The sequence below is a fragment of the Phoca vitulina genome, unplaced genomic scaffold (genome assembly GCF_004348235.1).
Source record: "Phoca vitulina isolate PV1807 unplaced genomic scaffold, GSC_HSeal_1.0 scaffold5, whole genome shotgun sequence".
In the NCBI taxonomy this organism is placed as follows: domain Eukaryota; kingdom Metazoa; phylum Chordata; class Mammalia; order Carnivora; family Phocidae; genus Phoca; species Phoca vitulina.
In genome coordinates this window covers 14,737,691-14,755,825 of record NW_022589708.1, presented here as the reverse complement: position 1 = coordinate 14,755,825, position 18,135 = coordinate 14,737,691, and the positions used below count along the sequence as shown (strand labels likewise).

At 39.5% G+C, this 18,135-nt stretch overlaps 1 protein-coding gene across 1 annotated transcript in view; it reads left to right on the top strand.

Annotated features, from left to right (window-relative positions):
• Positions 1 to 18,135, top strand: part of DNAJC3 (DnaJ heat shock protein family (Hsp40) member C3) — a 68,930-nt gene that overhangs the window by 23,843 nt on the left and 26,952 nt on the right. The window contains exons 3-5 of the mRNA XM_032402745.1: positions 3,417 to 3,541; positions 5,512 to 5,586; positions 17,385 to 17,537. Coding sequence (XP_032258636.1) covers positions 3,417 to 3,541; positions 5,512 to 5,586; positions 17,385 to 17,537 — 353 coding nt within the window. The remainder of the gene's footprint in view (positions 1 to 3,416; positions 3,542 to 5,511; positions 5,587 to 17,384; positions 17,538 to 18,135) is intronic.

The following is an 18,135-nucleotide window of genomic DNA, read 5'->3' as shown; positions in this document are numbered from 1 at the left end:
GTCTGTGGCTGGGCTGATGTTGGTGTGCTTCCTTCTTGTCCACAGCAGGATGGCACTAGGGAAAGCAAACAAAATAGAAGCCTTTCTCAATGAGAAGGACCCAGGAATCGAGGCCTGAAGCAAGGGAGGAGCTTCTGGGGGAGGGTAGGGGTGAGGAGAGCCTGTGGGGAAGCTGGCTAGCTCCAGGGACCTGCCAAGTATTATTACAGTGTCCTACGGAAATGAGAGAAAGACCAAACAAGCTGTGTCCGTTCTGACTTCTTCTAGTCCCTTGCTTGTCCTAGGCAGGTCTCAGTGTTGGCCTTGATTGTGGTGATCAGGAATTTGTTTCCATTTCCTTTTATTTGAGTCCCTGTGGGCCAGGTGATAGGGCGACACAAAAGTGAATTTACTCAAGGAATTTATTTTCTCTAGCTTGAGGTGTATGTATAAATAATGTCAGAGGGAGTGGTAAGTGTTATGGGCATAGTAAGAGAGGTATACTGTATTACAGAATGCTATGGAAATTTAGGGAATGGAAGGTATATTTTCACACGTGTAATCAAATAGGTCATTTAAGCTGTGTCTCAGAGATCGAGTAGGATTTGGACATATGAAGGTGACAGTGTGTGATGTAAACTCCAGGCCTTAAATCATGTAATTTCTAGTATTTATTTTTTGCTTAGTGTAAATAAGTCATGAAAGTACTCCATGTTCATTGTGACACATTTTGGAGTACGTATATACAGTATAAAGAAGAAAACCCGATCTGTCTGCCCAGGTAGCCGCTGTTGACCAATGGTGAATTTCCTTTTCCGTTCAGAGGCAGTCACTTAAGCGTCAGAAATCCTTAGGTATCAAATCATTCTTATGGCCAGACCCACATGTTTAATTCATTGCACATTCTAAGTTGAATATGAACTGAACCTAAAGATAATCTATATCATGTATGCTCTAAATGTAGTTACTCTGTTTCTTACTTTTTCTTCAGGCTAATTACAGTCTTTTGTAGGAAATACCCTGTATACAGCTGCTGAATGTGCTCCTTTTCCCTTGTCTTCCAAGCAAAATTGACCAGGAAAGAAATTTCAGTGATGCTTAGCTGTGATATATGGGTTATTTTTGGTTTTTTCTTAGATTTGAGAAAAAAATTAAATTTTTTTTATTGTTAAAATGCCCAGTTCTCTTAGTTTTTCAAAAATATAACTACAATAAAATATGTAGTACAATAAAATGCATATTTCAAAATTTACCGTTTTGACATTTGTGAGTGTACGAAGTTGTGGCACTGAGTGCATTGACATTGTGGTACAGCCCACACCCCCGTCCGTCTCCAGAGCTTTTTCATCATCCCAAACTGAAACTCCGTACCCATCGAGCAGTTGTTCCCCATTTCTCTCTGTCTGCGTTTCTCTCCTTCCCTCTTTTCCTTTCTTTTTATAATAGCCATCTTAATGGATGTGAAGTGGTATCTTGGTGTGGTTTTGATTTGCATTTCCCTAATGATTAGCGATGGTAAACATCTTCCCGTGTGCTTTTGGCCATTTGTACACCTTCTTTCGTACGTTGTACAGCCTCCTCTCTCCTCCTGGTCCACCTTTGCCCAGCAGTACTTCAGGTAGTTTAATGCCATTAACAACTGCTCAAAACCAGGATTTTCAATGATTATATACTATCCTGCCATACAGATTCCCATTTGTCATGTTTTTCAAATGATAAGACCTTCAGAACTTTCGGAGAGTTTTAGTTGTAAATCTTATAATGATGGAACATCTATGTGCATAAATAAATGTTTATTTGTTTAAGACACATGGCTGGATTTGGTCAAGAACATACATGTTTCAAAATTGCTTTCTAGAAGGCCTGTTTGGCAGCACAAGGTTTGCTTCTAATTGTAGGCACTGAGCAGAGTGGAATTAGCTCAAAACCTAACGCATCCATCTGTTTTCCTTCTTTCAAATATTGTTAACTCAGTTAGTCCTGCTCTCATTTCCATTCTCCTCCTTTGTCCTAAGATTTGTACCTTTATTTCTTCACTGCCATTTTAGTTGGAATTTGTGAGGGAGCAGAGATTGCACTTTTTATTTTTTATTTTTTTTTTAAAGATTTTATTTATTTGACAGAGAGAGACACAGCGAGAGCGGGAACACAAGCAGGGGGAGTGGGAGAGGGAGAAGCAGGCTTCCCACTGAGCAGGGAGCCCCATGTGGGACTCGATACCGGGACTCCAGGATCATAACCTGAGCCGAAGGCAGTCGCTTAACCAACTGAGCCACACAGGAGCCCTGCACTTTTTTTTTTTTTAAAGATTTTATTTATTTGAGAGAGAGCGCGAGTGAGCGTGAGCCAGGGGGAGGGGCAGAGGGAGAGGGAGCCTGATGCGGGGCTGATGCGGGGCTCGATCCCAGGACCCTGGGATCATGACCTGAGCCAAAGGCATACGCTTAACCAACTGAGCCACCCAGTTGCCCCGAGATTGCACATTTAATATGTCAGTTTAATTGGAAGTCTATAATTTTCTAAAGTCCTATGAATAAGGCATAGTCACATTCTCAATCAGCATTTTACTTAAGGAAATTTTGGCAAAGACAAAGACTGAATTGCATACTTATAGAAGTTATGAGTTGAATATAGTTAATATTTTAACCCAGAGGTTGGCAAACTTTTTCTTTAAAGAGCCAGATAGTGAATTCTTTTCAGATAATGAATATTTAAGCTTTGTAGCCATATAGTCTCTGTGTGCATATTTTTTTATTTTTATTTTTTGGCAACTCTTTAAAAATATAAAAGTATTCTTTTTTTTTTAAAGAATTTATTTATTTGATACAGAGAGAGAGGGAACACAAACAGGGGGAGCAGCAGAGGGAGAGGGAGAAGCAGACTCCCCAGTGAGCAGGGAGCCTGATACGGGTAAGACTGATGAATCACAGACCTGTACCCCTGAAACAAATAATACATTAGGTCATGAGCCCTAGGATCATGACCTGAGCTGAAGGCAGACCCTTAACTGACGGAATCACCCAGGCATCCCAGTCCTGTTCTGGCTTTATTTGCAGTGATCTTGCTACTCAACATGATGCATTATTGATGAAGAAATTTTTTTTTTTTTTAAGACTTTATTTTAGAGAGAGAGCACTCAAGCAGGTGCAAGAGAAAGAGCAAGCGGGAGGAGGGGCAGAGAGGGAGGGAGGGAGGGAGAAGGGAGAGAATCTCAGGCAGACTCTGTGCTGAGCGCAGAGCCCTATATGGGGCTCAATTCCACAACCCTGAGATCATGACCTGAGCCGAAACCAGGCGTTAGATGCTTAACCGACTGAGCCACACAGGTGCCCCTCCTTAATACCTTTCTTAAGAGAATTGCAAACTCAAGTACTGTTCAGGTTATTTGGGTTTTGAGTAAATTACCAAGAGCCAATACTTACTATTTTAATTTTCAGATGGTGACCCAGATAACTATATTGCTTACTATCGGAGAGCTACTGTCTTTTTAGCTATGGGCAAATCAAAAGCAGCACTTCCTGATTTAACTAAAGTGATTGAATTGAAGATGGATTTCACTGCGGTAAGTGCATCTAAACTTTCTTTAAAGGAGAACTTATGGGAATTTGGAAGAGGTAATTTGTCTTTTAAGGTGAGGACCAGCCTGCTAGACATAGCTGGAGGACAGAGAAAGCAGCTGTGGTGTAGAGGACTGGGCAATAAGAAAAACTCGAAGTTTCTGCAATCAAAGGTCTGTGTGAAAAGAGGAACAGTGGGTGCAGCCGCTGATTTTTAGAAGCTTGGCAGTGGTGTTAGCTTTGTGGTTTAGAAAGACCTCTTAATCTCAGGAAACAAACTGAGGGTTGCTGGAGTGGAGGGGGGTGGGAGGGATGGGGTGGCTGGGGGATGGACATTGGGAAGGGTATGTGCTATGGTGAGCACTGTGAATTGTGTAAGACTGATGAATCACAGACCTGTACCTCTGAAACAAATAATACATTATATGTTAAAAAAAGAAGATAGTAGGAAGGGAAAAATAAAGGGGGGGAAATCGGAGAGGGAGACGAACCATGAGACTATGGACTCTGAGAAACAAACTTGAGGGTTCTAGAGGGGAGGGGGTGGGGATGGGTTAGCCCGGTGTTGGGTATTAAAGAGGGCACGTATTGAATGGAGCACTGGGTGTTATACGCAAACAATGAATCATGGAATACTACATCAAAAACTAATGAAGTAATGTATGGTGATTAACATAACATAATAAAATTTAAAAAAAGCTGTTGAATTAAAAGGCTGTCAGGTGACTGATAATAGTTCCAATTAAGGCTGTAGCAGGAGGAATAAAGAAAAGGAGATAGGTCAGTTAAGCAGTGGTTTGTGGTGAGGACACAGTCGTGAATTAGACTGATCCTCCCCTGCAACCAACACAGAAGCTTCAGAAATGGAGGAATTTATAGTCTAATGGGATATCCTGATGATTGGCAGGTCAGCATAATGGCTTAAAATAATAGGATAAGTTAGATGGTTTCAAAATTAATTTGGTAACTCATTTATTGTTTATATCTTGCCATATTCCAAAAAGGACTAGGGATAACTGATTAGGTATGGGTGAATGTTTGGTTTGAAATATTATTTTAGGATGGAATTCCCAAATGTCAGATTTTTTTCTGTTACTTTACCTAGCTAAGCACAACCTTTCACAAAGGTTAAGTAGTTCATTTTCCTAGTATTATAGTAGCTATTAGGTAGTTGAAGTGGCTTTCATCTTGCTTTTTATGTGTGTTGATGCACTTAACAGAGGATTAGGGACATTTTTATGTATTGTAAAAGTAATATATAAGTTTTAGTGGACTATCAATGTGTTTTCTGTCTTATGGTCACATTGGTCATCAGAGAGTTGGTATTCTTAGAAGAGCAAAGGGTTGTGCAAGCATCACCACTGTCTAGTTCCAGAACACTTTTGTCACCCCCAAAAGAAATCTAGTACCTATTAGCAGCCCCTCCCCATTTATGCCCTGGCCTTTGGCAACCACGTATCTTTCTGTCTGCATGGATTTACTTATTTGGACATTTCATATGAATGAAATTATACAGTACGTGGCCTTTTGTGTCTGATCTTTTTCACTATGCATATTGTTTCCAGGGTCCATCCATGTTGTAGCATGTATCAACACTTCATTCCTTTTTATGGTTAGATAATATTCCACTGTATGGATAGATCACATTTGCTTATTGATTTATTAGTTGGTGGGAGTTTGGGTTGTTGCCACTTTTTAGCTATTGCTATGAATATTACATGTACAAGATTTTGTATGGACACCTATTTGCAATTTTTGGGGATATAGCACAAAAAGTATTTTTAAGAAAGCATACTTTAATAAAAGTAATACACATTCAGTGGTTCCAGGACTTGTTCTCAAGAGTGCCTTGTCAAGTGAACATTGGAAAAATAAATATTTCATTAATGCTTCATTAGCGCATTTGGTTTTATTCTTTGTGCTTAAAGAAAATTTGGAAATGCATGGTACTCGGAACACCTTTTCTTTTTTCTAGGCAAGATTACAGAGAGGTCACTTATTACTCAAACAAGGAAAACTTGATGAAGCAGAAGATGATTTTAAAAAAGTGGTAAGTTCAGTTTGTATTTGGTTTTATGAAGATGTTGAACATCTTTATGAAGATGAGTGAATATATTGGACTTTTTATAGTAAGACATTTAGCAATAACTTTATAGCTAAAAGGGAAAATCATCTGATTTGTGTATATAAAAATCACAGTTTCTGAATTAATACATAGTGACTGACATGAGGGAATCACTTTAATAGTTGGAAGATAAAATATGTGGAAAGAATATATAATTTTTTTTTTTAAGATTTTATTTATTTGAGAGAGAGAAAGAGAGCATGAGAGAGGAGAGGGTCAGAGGGAGAAGCAGACTCCCACTGAGCAGGGAGCCCGACATGAGGCTCGATCCCAGGACCGTGGGATCATGACCTGAGCCGAAGGCAGTCACTTAACCAACTGAGCCACTCAGGCGCTCAATAATACGTAATTTTAATTCAGTTTATATAGCTCACATGTTCTGCTTTGTTTTCCGTGAGAATCTAGAGATGTCAGCTGAACTATTCTAAAAGTGCTTGGGAAACCCTTCATTTGATTTGAAAGGAATAATGAGACATTCTTAAAACGGAATTTTGTAATTACCCATATGGCTATTTTACAATGTGTAAAGTGTTTTGCATTTGTTGGGGGATGGTACAGATTACATGTAATTGAAAAATGATATGGAGAGATAGCCAAAGTCTTCATTCCCTCATGAAGCTTATTTTAAGACCTGCATTTTTATTCTGTCTGGATTTGTTTTTGGAGTGGTCTAGAAAGCGCATATATACAGTGGGCCTTTGAACAAAATGGGTTTGAACTGCATGGGTCCACTTATATGTGGACTGTTTAAGTAGTGTAAATGTATTTTTTCTTCCTTATGATTTTTTTAATAAAATTTTCTTTTCTCTAGTGTACTTTATTATAAGAATACAGTATATAATACATATAACATTTGAAATATATGTAAATTGACTGTTATTGATAAGGCTTCTGGTAAACAGTAGGCCACTAGTAGTTAAGTTTCGGAGGAGTCAAGTTGTATGTGGATTTGACTGTATGGGGTGGGTGGTGCCGGTGCCCCAACCCTAGGGGTCAGCTGTATAAACCTCATCGTTCATTATTTGCATTTTTGTACTTTATAAAAATGCTTAGTTATGAGATGATAACCACTATGAATATAAAACTGAAATTTCTACTATTTTCATAACCTTTGTCACAATGCTCAGTCATATGCAGAGAAATCCAAAAAACATTAGACTTAATTGTATTAAAATCTAATCAGTAGCTGTCTCATGGTTTCAGTAAAACTGGATGTTCCTTTATGTTTGTCTAATTTTCCTTACTATTTGGGAAGATGCTTGAGAGCAGGCTGAAGGACAGGTGGTGGGGAGGCCATGGTGTTGGGGTCACCTTGCCCCAGCCCGGTTCTTGTACATAGCAAGTGTTGTGAGAAATTTGTTGAATGGATGGATGAATGATAAAGCATAAGAATGGGTTTCCTTCTTTTTAACAGATGGTTAAATCTATTACTTAGAACTTTTTTCCAATCACAACATTAGAGTAGCCTTTTAGAAACAACACAATTTAGAATAAAGCTTTAGCAAAAATTAATCCTTACTGGGCAATGGATGTATCCTTTTGGAGAAGTGAGTTCTTGGAACTCTGGGTATGTCTTGATTAATGTCTTTTCTGTGATTGATATTAAACCTCTCGGAAACAAGAAGGGGGACTTTCATGAGACTTTACACTTTTAGATTGTTTTCTGACAGTCATACTTCCGCTAGTGTGTTCTTAAAACCACCCTTGCTGCTATTATTACAGGATTCTTCCATGAGAATGTGCAGCTGTACTGAATGATTTTTTATTTTTAGTTGAAATTTTTATTGACATAATTGTAGATTCACATACAGTTGTAATTAATGATACAGAGAGATCCTGTGTACCTTTACCCAATACCCACTTTTCCCCAGTGATAATGTCTTGTAAACCTGTAGTCCGATATTACAACCAGGATACTGACATTGATACAATTTACCTGTCTATTCAGTTTTCCTCAGTTTTAGTAGTAGTGTTCACTTGTTTGTGTGTGTTTAATTCAGTACCCTTTTTCTTTACACTGCAGTTAACATACTGAGTGCTTCTGTTGCCACAAGGATCCCTCCTGTTGCCCCTTTATAACCACACCCACTTCCCTCACATACTGTTCCGGCCCCTCATCCATAACTTTGGACAACCACTAGTTTGTGATTCATTTCTTAAATTTTGACATTTCAAAAATGTTGCATACATGGACTTAAAACATTATATAAACTTTTGGCATTGACTTTTTTACTCAGTAGAATTCCCTGAAGATTCACCAGATTGTTGCATATATATCCCTTTGCTTGTTTAATTGCTAAGTATTCCATGGTATGTGTATGTCACCTTTTATCCATTCATCAATGGATGGACCTTTGGGTTGTTTCTACTTTTTCACTATTATCAATAAAACTGCAGGGCGCCTGGGTGGCTCAGTCGTTTAGTGTCTGCCTTCGGCTCAGGTCATGATCCCTGGGTCCTGGGATCGAGCCTTGCATCGAACTCCCTGCTCAGCAGGGAGCCTGCTTCTCCCTCTCTCACTCCTCCTGCTTATGTTCCCTCTCTCGCTGTGTCTGTCTCTGTCAAATAAATAAATAAAATCTTAAAAAAAAACCCAAAAACCTGCTATGAACATTCTTTTTTCTTTTTCTTTCCCTTTTTTTTTTTTTTTGGCTATGAACATTCTTGTACAGGTTTTAGTGTGAACAGAAGTTTTCATTTTCCTGGGATAAATGCCTAGAAGTACAATTTCTGGGTTGTATCATAATTGCCTGTTTAGTTTTAGAATGAACCACCAAATTGCTTTTTAGAGTGACTGTGCCATTTTGTGTTCCTCTGCATCCTTGCCAGTATGTGGTTTTGTCACTGTTTTTTATTTTAGCCATTCGGAGAAGTTTGTAGTGACAGCTCATTGTTTTTTTAATTTGTATTTCCCTAATGTTTAATGATCTATTCTTGTGATTATTTGTCATCCTTTTTGGTGTAAAGCTGGTTCATGTCTTTTGCCCATGTTCTAATTGGATTGTTTGCTTTTTTACTATTGTGTTTTGGAAGTTCTCTATGTATTTTAAATACTTTATCACATGTGTGGTCTGCAAATGTGCTTGCCCAGGCCATGGCTTGTCTTGTCCTCTTCACAGGGTTTGTGAGCGAATATTTTTAATTTTGATGATGTCCAATTTATCGGTTTTCTGTTTTCTCCTATGTATAGTGTTTTTGGTGTCCTGTCTAAGAACTATTCACCAATCCCTAGGTCCCAAAGTTTTTCTCCTGTGTTTTTTAAATTAAATTAAATTAAATTTTTGAGAGAGAGAGAACATGTGTGCAAATGGCAGGGGAGGGGCAGAGGGAAAGTGAGAGAGAGAAAGAGAATCCCTAGCCCGGGTGGCTCAGTCGGTTAAGCATCTGCCTTCGGCTTGGGTCATGATCCCAGGATGGGATTGAGCCCCGTGTCAGGCTCCCTGCTCAGCCGGAAGCCTGCTTCTCCCTCTCCTCCCTGCTTGCACTCTCTCTCTTGCTACCTCTGTCTCTCTCTCTCAAATAAATAAAATATTAAAAAAAATATTATGGTATTATCATAAAATAGATGATTTCTGGGTCTGGTTTGAAAAGATAAATTTTGTGTTATGACTGTATTTTATCTTTACCAATCAAAGAATTCTTATACTTTAATTTTTAGAGATTTTTGATTACAGATGATATATAATAACTTGTTTGCTTTATATGTTTTTACTTAAATGGGCTTTTTGTGGTATTAAGGGCATTTACCAGTCTATTAGATGTAGCAAAGATTTAATCTTACTAATAAAGTGCTATATATACAACCAGGTAAGTATACTCAGCTACATTTTACATAATGGAACAGAAGTTTGAATATACTTAATCTCTTTTTGGGCTACAGTGAGGATCTTGTTCTTTGTTGTATGTACAGGTTAGTCTGCTGCTGGCGGGTCTCCTGTAAATAAGCATCACCTCAGGTCCATACCAGCTATCGTGATCCTAAACAGTATCTTACATGGTTTAGTTTGTCTTTGAGCTATCACTGACTCCTGCTGTCCCCAGTGCATTTGGTCACTTGTTAGTTCAGTGAACACTGAGTGCATATTATTTGCAAGGCAGGGTGGTAGATGTTGGAGAGTTGCTGATGAAGAAAACTAGTCTCTGCCTTGGAAAGATTTTACTAGGGTAAGAAATAATCAGGCAAATATGATACCATATAACTAAAGTGTGGTGATTGAGCCCTACAGGAACAGACAGAATGGTCCCCTAACTTGACGGGATTTGGGGGTCTGGTCAAGAAGGGCTTTCTTAAAGGAGGGGATGTACTGGAAATCTGAATGTTAAGAAGGTGAATGAATCTGTGTTAGCAAAGTGGCTGGGAGGGCCATCCTGGCAGGAGGTGAGCATCCTTGTCATTTAAGAAAACGATGCCTCGGGTATGATGAGAGCAGGAGCTGAGAAAACTGGACAGGGAAGCAGTGGTCTGATTGCAAAGAGGACATATGTAGGCCCAGCAGCTGGGTTTTTTGGTTTTTGTTTTGTTTTTATAGTCATGGAGGCTTTATGCTGGGAATCAGGGTTTTCTTCCATAAAATCCAGGCTACTCCGGAGAATGGGTTGGAAGAAGACATGAGTGAAAGCAGTCTGATAGTGAAGCTGTTACAGTAAGTAATCCAAGTATGACTTTATGGAGGCCAAAGATTAGACTAGCGTAGGTGGGGATTGAGAGAAATAGGTAGACATTTAGGAGATTGGATCCAGAGAGATACAATGAATGGGGTAAGGGAGAAGGAAGAATTAGGTATGATGCCCAGGTTTCTGGATTGTTCAGATTGGTTACATGTCCATGAGATAGGAGCCCAGAGAGAAATTATGTAGGAGAGAAGGATGGGTAGAGAAAATACAACTCTCTTATTTCTTTTTTTTTTTTTTTTTTTTTAGAGAGAGAGAGACTGTGTGTGTGTAGAGCAGCAGAGAGAGAGGGAGAGAGAGAATCTTAAGCAGGCTCCATGCCCCGTGCAGACCCTGAACCAGGGCTCGATCTCACAACCCTGAGATCATGACGTGTGCCGAAATCAAGAGGGATGCTTAACCAACTGAGCCACCCAGGCGCCCCTAAAGTTTAATTTCAGTTAGTTAACATACAGTGCTAAATTAGTTTCACATGTACAATATAGTAATTCAGAACTTTCATACATCACTCTGTGTTCATCACCCCAAGTGCAGAAGCTTTTTATTTTGATGTAGTTCCAATAGTTTATTTTTGATTTTATTTCCCTTGCCTCAGGAGGCATATCTAGAAAGTGACTTTGAGCCACAGAATCCCCCTGTGTATAAAAGGGGGATAATCCAAAATGTCCTTTAGGTTTTTTGGTTTAGCTTAGAATAGGGCCTGAAATACAGAAAGCTCTTAGTAAATGTTTTCTCCTGTCATGATTGATCTTCATCATTGCCATCATCCAAAGCAAGACTTCTGGCAAGTTATATAATCATTCAATTTCTTTATCTAAAATTAGAGATCGTACAACCTAGCTCATAGGTTAAATGAATTAGTATTAAATGAAAAACAAAAATAGGCATTCATTTTAGGCATTAAGACATATATCCTGTTCTTCAGCAGTTTACCCTTTAGTTGGAAGAAATAAGCCCTAAATATGTGAAAAGTTAATAGCACAGAGATATTTATAAAAAGTGACATATAAGCTTGTCTAGATAACAAGATAAGATTAAGAATGATACATGAGGGGCGCCTGGGTGGCTCAGTTGTTAAGCATCTGCCTTCGGCTCGGGTCAGGATCCCAGGGCCCTGGGATTGAGCCCCACATCGGGCTCTCTGCTCTGCGGGAAGCCTGCTTCTCCCTCTCCCACTCTCCCTGCTTGTGTTCCCTCTCTCACTGTGTTTCTCTCTGTCAAATAAATAAATAAAATCTTTAAAAAAAAAAAAAGAATGATACATGACTAGAAGTTGGGAGACCCACCCCACTTTTTCCTGATTAGCTGGTGTGATGTTGGGCAAGTTACCATTTGTGAGACTCAGTATTTTCATTTATAAAGTGGGAGTTCGTTGAGCAAGATGATTTCTTAGATTACTTCCTTGTTAAGAGTTTCTTTTTTTTTTTTAAAGATTTTATTTATTTATTTAATTGAGAGAGAGAGAGCGAGAGAGGGAATACAAGCAGGGGGAGTGGGAGAGGGAGAAGCTCCGCAGGAAGCCTGCTTCTCCCTCTCCCACTCCCCCTGCTTGTGTTCCCTCTCTCGCTGTCTCTCTCTCTGTCAAATAAATAAAATCTTTTTAAAAAATTAATAAGTGGTATTTTTTACATTTTTGCAAATCTCTTTAATGTCTGGCTTACTTGAAGACAATCAGGTTCCCAGATCTGATTTATATTTTGGTTGAAGTATTACTGAAGAAAATGTGGCTCACACATTTAAGTGGTTGGAAAAGGAAGAATGTTTTAATAATCGTTTTATGTAGTTGTGGATATTCTTTGATGTTATACCAAACTCCAGTAGTTATTGTTGGTTAGTTGCAGTGTGGACTCTGAAATCTTATGAGTGAACTTTTAGTACTCTGTCATAATGAAATCCATTAGTTTATCCTGCACTTTGAATGCGTTGTCTTTTATCCATATATACTTTTGTTCCCACAGACCTCTGAAAGGGTATTAAGGATTCCCGAGGGTCCCTGGATCACACTCCAGTTGCTGCTATAGGGTATATACCCAAGAGGATAGTTGCTGCTTTGAAAGTTATGGGCATTTTTAACCTGGCCAGACAGTTAGGCACCCTCCTGTTAAGTGGTTATCCAGACGTATATTCCCACCAGCGGCGTAGGAGGGTTCCATGTGCCCCATATCTTCCACAACACTTGGTATGAACAGGGTAATTTTCGCTGGCTTGGTTGGTATAAGAAATGCAACTTGATGTCTTTTGTGTCTATTTCTATTAGATTCTGTTTATCCAACTGTTCCTTTTCTTCAGTCCACCCTTCTCTTCCCTCCTGCAGCTGATTTAGATTTTTCTTCCTTATTCTGTTCTTTCTATACTGTTATACATACTGTGTCTTTTTCTCTTAGTCATTACTCAGGAATTTCAACATGCATGCTTAGTAAGGTTTACAGGTAATCACTAGCTTCCTCTAGAAAATTACAAGTACCTTAAAACACTAACTCAATCACCTACCCCTTGACTTGGATACAATTGCTTTTCAAAAGTTGGGTCTTACTTTTTCTTTTTATTGACATTCAAATTAGTTGGTATTACTTTTTTTTTTTTTTTTTAAAGATTTTATTTATTTGAGAGAGAGAATGAGATAGAGAGAGCATGAGAGGGGGGAGGGTCAGAGGGAGAAGCAGACTCCCCGCCGAGCAGGGAGCCCAATGTGGGACTCGATCCCGGGACTCCAGGATCATGACCTGAGCCGAAGGCAGTCACCCAACCAACTGAGCCACCCAGGCGCCCAGTTGGTATTATTTTTGTATAGTTCCCTTAACAAAGACTGCAGAAAGAATTTGTGAAGGCAAATTTTAGAAGTCACTGGGGAATGTTCCAGTATACCTCAAATATTACATATTTTTCTATGTTATCAATTAGTATCAAATGAAAAATGTAAATTTGTGCTACCTACCTCTTAAAACCATAATTAAATTTAATAGAGTTGGAAAGATTAATTTCTTGAGCAACAAGTGGTTTGGTGAATGTATTTTATGCCAAAATCTAATTTTATTTTGACCTTGAGTCAAATTAAGCTCTTATTATTCTGAGACTTTTTTTTTCTTAAGATTTTATTTATTTGAGAGAGAGAGTGCATGGGGTAGAGAGGCGTGGAGGAGCAGAGGGAAAGGGACAAGCAGACTCTGTCTGCACTGAGCACAGAGCCCGAGGCGGGGCTCGATCTCACGACCCTGAGATCACAGCTGAGCCAAAACCATTAGAGTCAGATGCTCAACCGACTGAGCCACCCAGGTGCTATTCTGGGACTTTAATTATGCAAACTTTCATAGAGGGCACCCAGTTTAAGTTGGCTGATATGTAATGCAATGGGAGGGAAATAAATTGAATAGCCATTTAAAGTATTGCATTCTGTCCTCATTGTCAATTTATATACTATAGAAAGTTCAAAAAAGGAGCTTGGAATTTTTATTAGCATTTTTTGGAGTACTTGCTATGTGTTGCATGAAGTATCTTTTTAATTTCTCAGTGACTATTCCTCAGGGTGTAAGCATTATTGATGTAGGAAGTGTTGGGGTTCAGAGCCAATGGCCAAGAAAGAATTCTCAAGACATCTTTGGTCCAAAAAAGGTGGTTATTATTAAAGCATGGCTATAGGACCCATGGGCAGAAAGCTGCACTGGGGTTCTGATGGGTGACTGATTATATACTTTGAGGTTGGGAGGGGGTTAGGGACAGTACAAACCTCCAAGGTATTTTGGAAACAAGGTTTCCAGGACCTTGAGGGGGCTTGCCATTGTTAGGAAAAGGTCATTTATTACTGTCTAGTAAAATCTTAGTCATGAGACTCTTCAGGTATGTATCAGTGGGCCATATACTTGGAGGATGATTGCTAACATGTATCTTGGCAGGGAGGGGGGTTCAGGTAGAGATAAAGGAAGTTTCCAAAGGAATTTTTATATGTTAAAGTAGACTCACAGGATCCTGGGCGTTGGGCTAAGATTGCCTTTTGCCCTTAGCAAAGTATCAACATCGAGGTACTTGAGTTCCTGGAGGAAGGTCACTCTGCTTGTTTCAAGGACTTGTCAATGGGCTATAAATAGTAAGGAAATTTAATTTTTTCTTTTGCCTTTGTTTCCCACATCATTATTATCCCCCCCCCCGTTTTTGGTGAAGATAATGTAAATAATATACAGATAATAAGTGATAAAATCAAGGTTTGGGCGTAGGTGTTTTTTTTTCCCCCATTTAGACTTTATTTTAAAACATTAATAACACAAAATCTGTTTGGCAATATTCACAATCTAGCCATTGAAAAATAGTAAAGTACTATATTATCTATTGCTGCTAAACAGATTACTCAAAGTTAGCAGCTTAAAGCAACACATGGCTCATGGGGTCAGGAATCCAGGCAGGTTGAGCTGGGTGCTCTGCTTCGGGGTCTCTCCTAGGCCACAGGCAAGGTGTCGGGTAAGCTTGCAGTATTATCTGAAGATTTGGCTGGTGGAAGAACTGCTTCCAAACTCATTTCATTGTAGGCAGGATTTAATTCCTCTTGAGCTGTTAGACTTGAGGCCTCTGTCTTTTTCTGAGTGTTGGCTAGCGGCTTCCCTTGGTTCTTTCTTTTGTGGGCCTCTCCATAAAGCATCTCACAGCATGGCGGCTTGCTTCATCCGGGTGAGCAGGTGAGAAGACAAGAGACTGCCAGCAAGAGAGAATGAGTGCTAGTCAGATGGAAGCCACAGTGTTTTGTACCTAACTAAGGAAATGACATCCTGTCACCTCTCTCATATTCTGTTTGTTAAAGGGAGTTACCAGCTCCATCCTATACTCTAGGGGAGGGGATCACACAAAGGTATGAATTCCAGGTCTTTTGGGGCCATCTTAGAAGTCTACCCACTACAATTATCGACCCATTGTTTTCATTTGAAGTCCCAGAAATAGGGGTGTATTTAGATTAGAGAGTGGCTCATCCCTTTTAACAAACCCCCATCCCATAGCTATTACGGGTTTTTATCCAGAAGCTCAGTGATCACAGTAAATGGTAAGAAATAAGAAATAAATTAATGTCATAGGTAGAGGTTTGTCTGAGAGGGTCAGAAATATGAAACACTAAAGAAGAGAAGGGTTATGAAGAGACATGAAAAAAAGAGGGAGGGAAATGCTAGCAGGGTCCAGTCTCCACATGTACATATCCTAGGAGGAGTCCCCACCTGCAGTAAGAGTGAAAATGTTCATCTCCCTTAACTTACTTTGAAACTTCTCAGGGTTATAAGTCCTTAGTTTGTTTTTCAGACTCCTGTCTTACCTCCTTGCAAGAATCCCCTCCTTCTCTCCTAGCTCCCTCTATCCTCGAAGAGGTCCAGAGGACCTGACCTCACTCCCTCTTTCCCATTCCCGTTGTCTGAGCACTGAGTGAGGTTGAGCCCTCCATCCTCAACCTCAAGCTTTAGGGCTTTCCCTGCTCTCACCTTCCAATAAGGAAAATCGTGTGGTAGAGATCAGACTCTAAAGTTTGAGGGAAAAAAGGATGCAAATCCCATCCAGAAGAGGCAGTCTCTAATACAGTCTAATGTATTCTGTTCAAAAAGGAGCAGTAATGTACATATAGGAAACAAGTTAATCAATAAATTACCTTTATCCAGAGCAAAGGACATACACATTTGTCTTTCTTCCGATGTGGTCTGCCAGAGGTGTTCAAGACCATCCTGATGATGACAGAACAGTCATAGGTTAGCATGCCATGGCTTACAGCAACTCCCTTCACCTGGGGAATTCAGTCATGCAGGGACAGTCCTCCTCAGAGCAAGCTGAGGTTGTTAATTCCTAGTTACCTATGAATACTTGGAGCCCTGTCCATTCTGTCAAAAGCCAGTGGTTTAAACAGACAAAACAATACCTAAAGTATCCAAAAAACAAAATGGAGAAATATAGAGCCTCTACTCAGAAATAGTATTCTTGAGGTTTCTCATTTGGAGTGTTCTCTACTACCAGGTAGCTAGTGGTGGGGGTGTTTTTTTAGCTAAAAGGGGGAGCAGTGTGATTGGTCAGTTGAAGGAGAGACACTTCTAGAAACAATCTACCAATGGCTGTACCTCACCCAAAATAGGAACCTATCAACTACAATTCCCATCTTTAGTAAGAATATTCGATTTCAGGAATTATTACACATAAACTATAATCGCCAGGAAAAAAGTCCCCCTTTGCCCAAGTCAGAGCTTTTTAATGTAGGCACCCAATTTTTCTAAGCCATGAAGCTTAAGATTTTCCATTTGGAGGAAGAAATTGTTAAGAGTCGCTGTGCCTGAGGCCGGTCTGGGAGTAGGAATGAACTATAAGCAGACACAAGGGATCTTAAAAGGTTGACAGAAATGGTCTAAAACTGTGGTAGTGGGTACATACTTGCTAAATATGTTAAAAATCAGAATTGCACACTCAAAATGGATGAGTTTTATGGTATGAATTATACCTTGATAAAGTTATTGAAAAAGAGAAATGTGTAGACCTCTTAAAACTCTGTCTTTTTAATGTAAGGTATTACTCTCTCATTTTTCCCCATAAATTCTTCCTTTCTCCTTACACCTTAGCCTCTCTGGTATCAAATCTTCGTCCTATAACCTCTAAAAAACATGCCCTCTCCTCAGTTTCCCTGTTTTTCATTATTTTGGTAAAATTATACTTAAAAATACATATTTAGGAAATAGAGCTGGAAGGCAGAATACATGAAACTCACATGACTCTGCCGAGCTGTACCTAAGAGTGAGGCGAGAGCTCTCCATACTTCGTTCTTCTCTGCCCTTTCGAGTTCCTAAATGTGTTTGCTTCCTGGTCAGGTTCGGGGGACCCAGGTCTTTTGCCCCCGGCTTCCAGCTCACGCCTGTGTACTGTCCACCCGGTGGAGGCAAAGATGCCCTCCTGCTGGTCAGCCCCATGGCAAGTCCTGGGAGGAGCTGGTGTGGCCAGCGTCTCTTTACCCTTTGCCTCCAGTGAACTGCAGGATTTAAAATGGTCAGATACGGCAGGTGTTAGATTTAAGGGATTAAAAATTTCTCGTTAATTTCTCATTCTTACAGCTCAAATCTAACCCAAGTGAAAATGAAGAAAAGGAAGCCCAGTTGCAACTTGTGAAATCTGACGAAATGCAGCGTTTGCGCTCCCAAGCACTAGATGCTTTCGCGAGCTCAGATCACACTGCTGCTGTAACCTTCCTTGATAAGATTTTAGAGGTGAGTTTCTCAGACACTGCGGCTGGCAGGTCTGACACACACTGCTTTTACTCTAAGGCGTGTTTATGCACTTTGACATGTTACGTATTACGCGAAACCTAGATAGGATAAAATCAGATTGATCTTTGGGCTTTTAGTTCTGAAGTGAAAAGATGGTATTTAGATAGAACAAAATTTGGAACTGAAGTTTTCAGTAAATGTACTGAATGTGCTGTGGAGGGAGGAGGAGTTACATATTTTTATATATTGCTTGCTTTGCTATTTTTGTTTGATTTTACATTTTGTGTTTGGGGGAGAGAACTTGGGAGGTTAGATAATGGGATAAAAGATGAAAGAATTGCTTGAAGGAAAAGGAAAAATAATGTTTGTGGCGAAGAGGAGTGTTTAGAGTAAGTTTCTAGGGAAGAAGCAGATGGAGTTGACAAGATCCAGAGTTCTAGATAGGAAACCTAAGTCTATAGTTTTCTTGCCTCTGAAGGATTGAATGACAGATGGCTTCAGAAGGAAGTCTACTAAAATATTCCAGTAGAAGCAATCATAATTCATGTTTATTTATCATTTTCATAGCACTTTGATGTATAGTTTCACTTAATCTTGG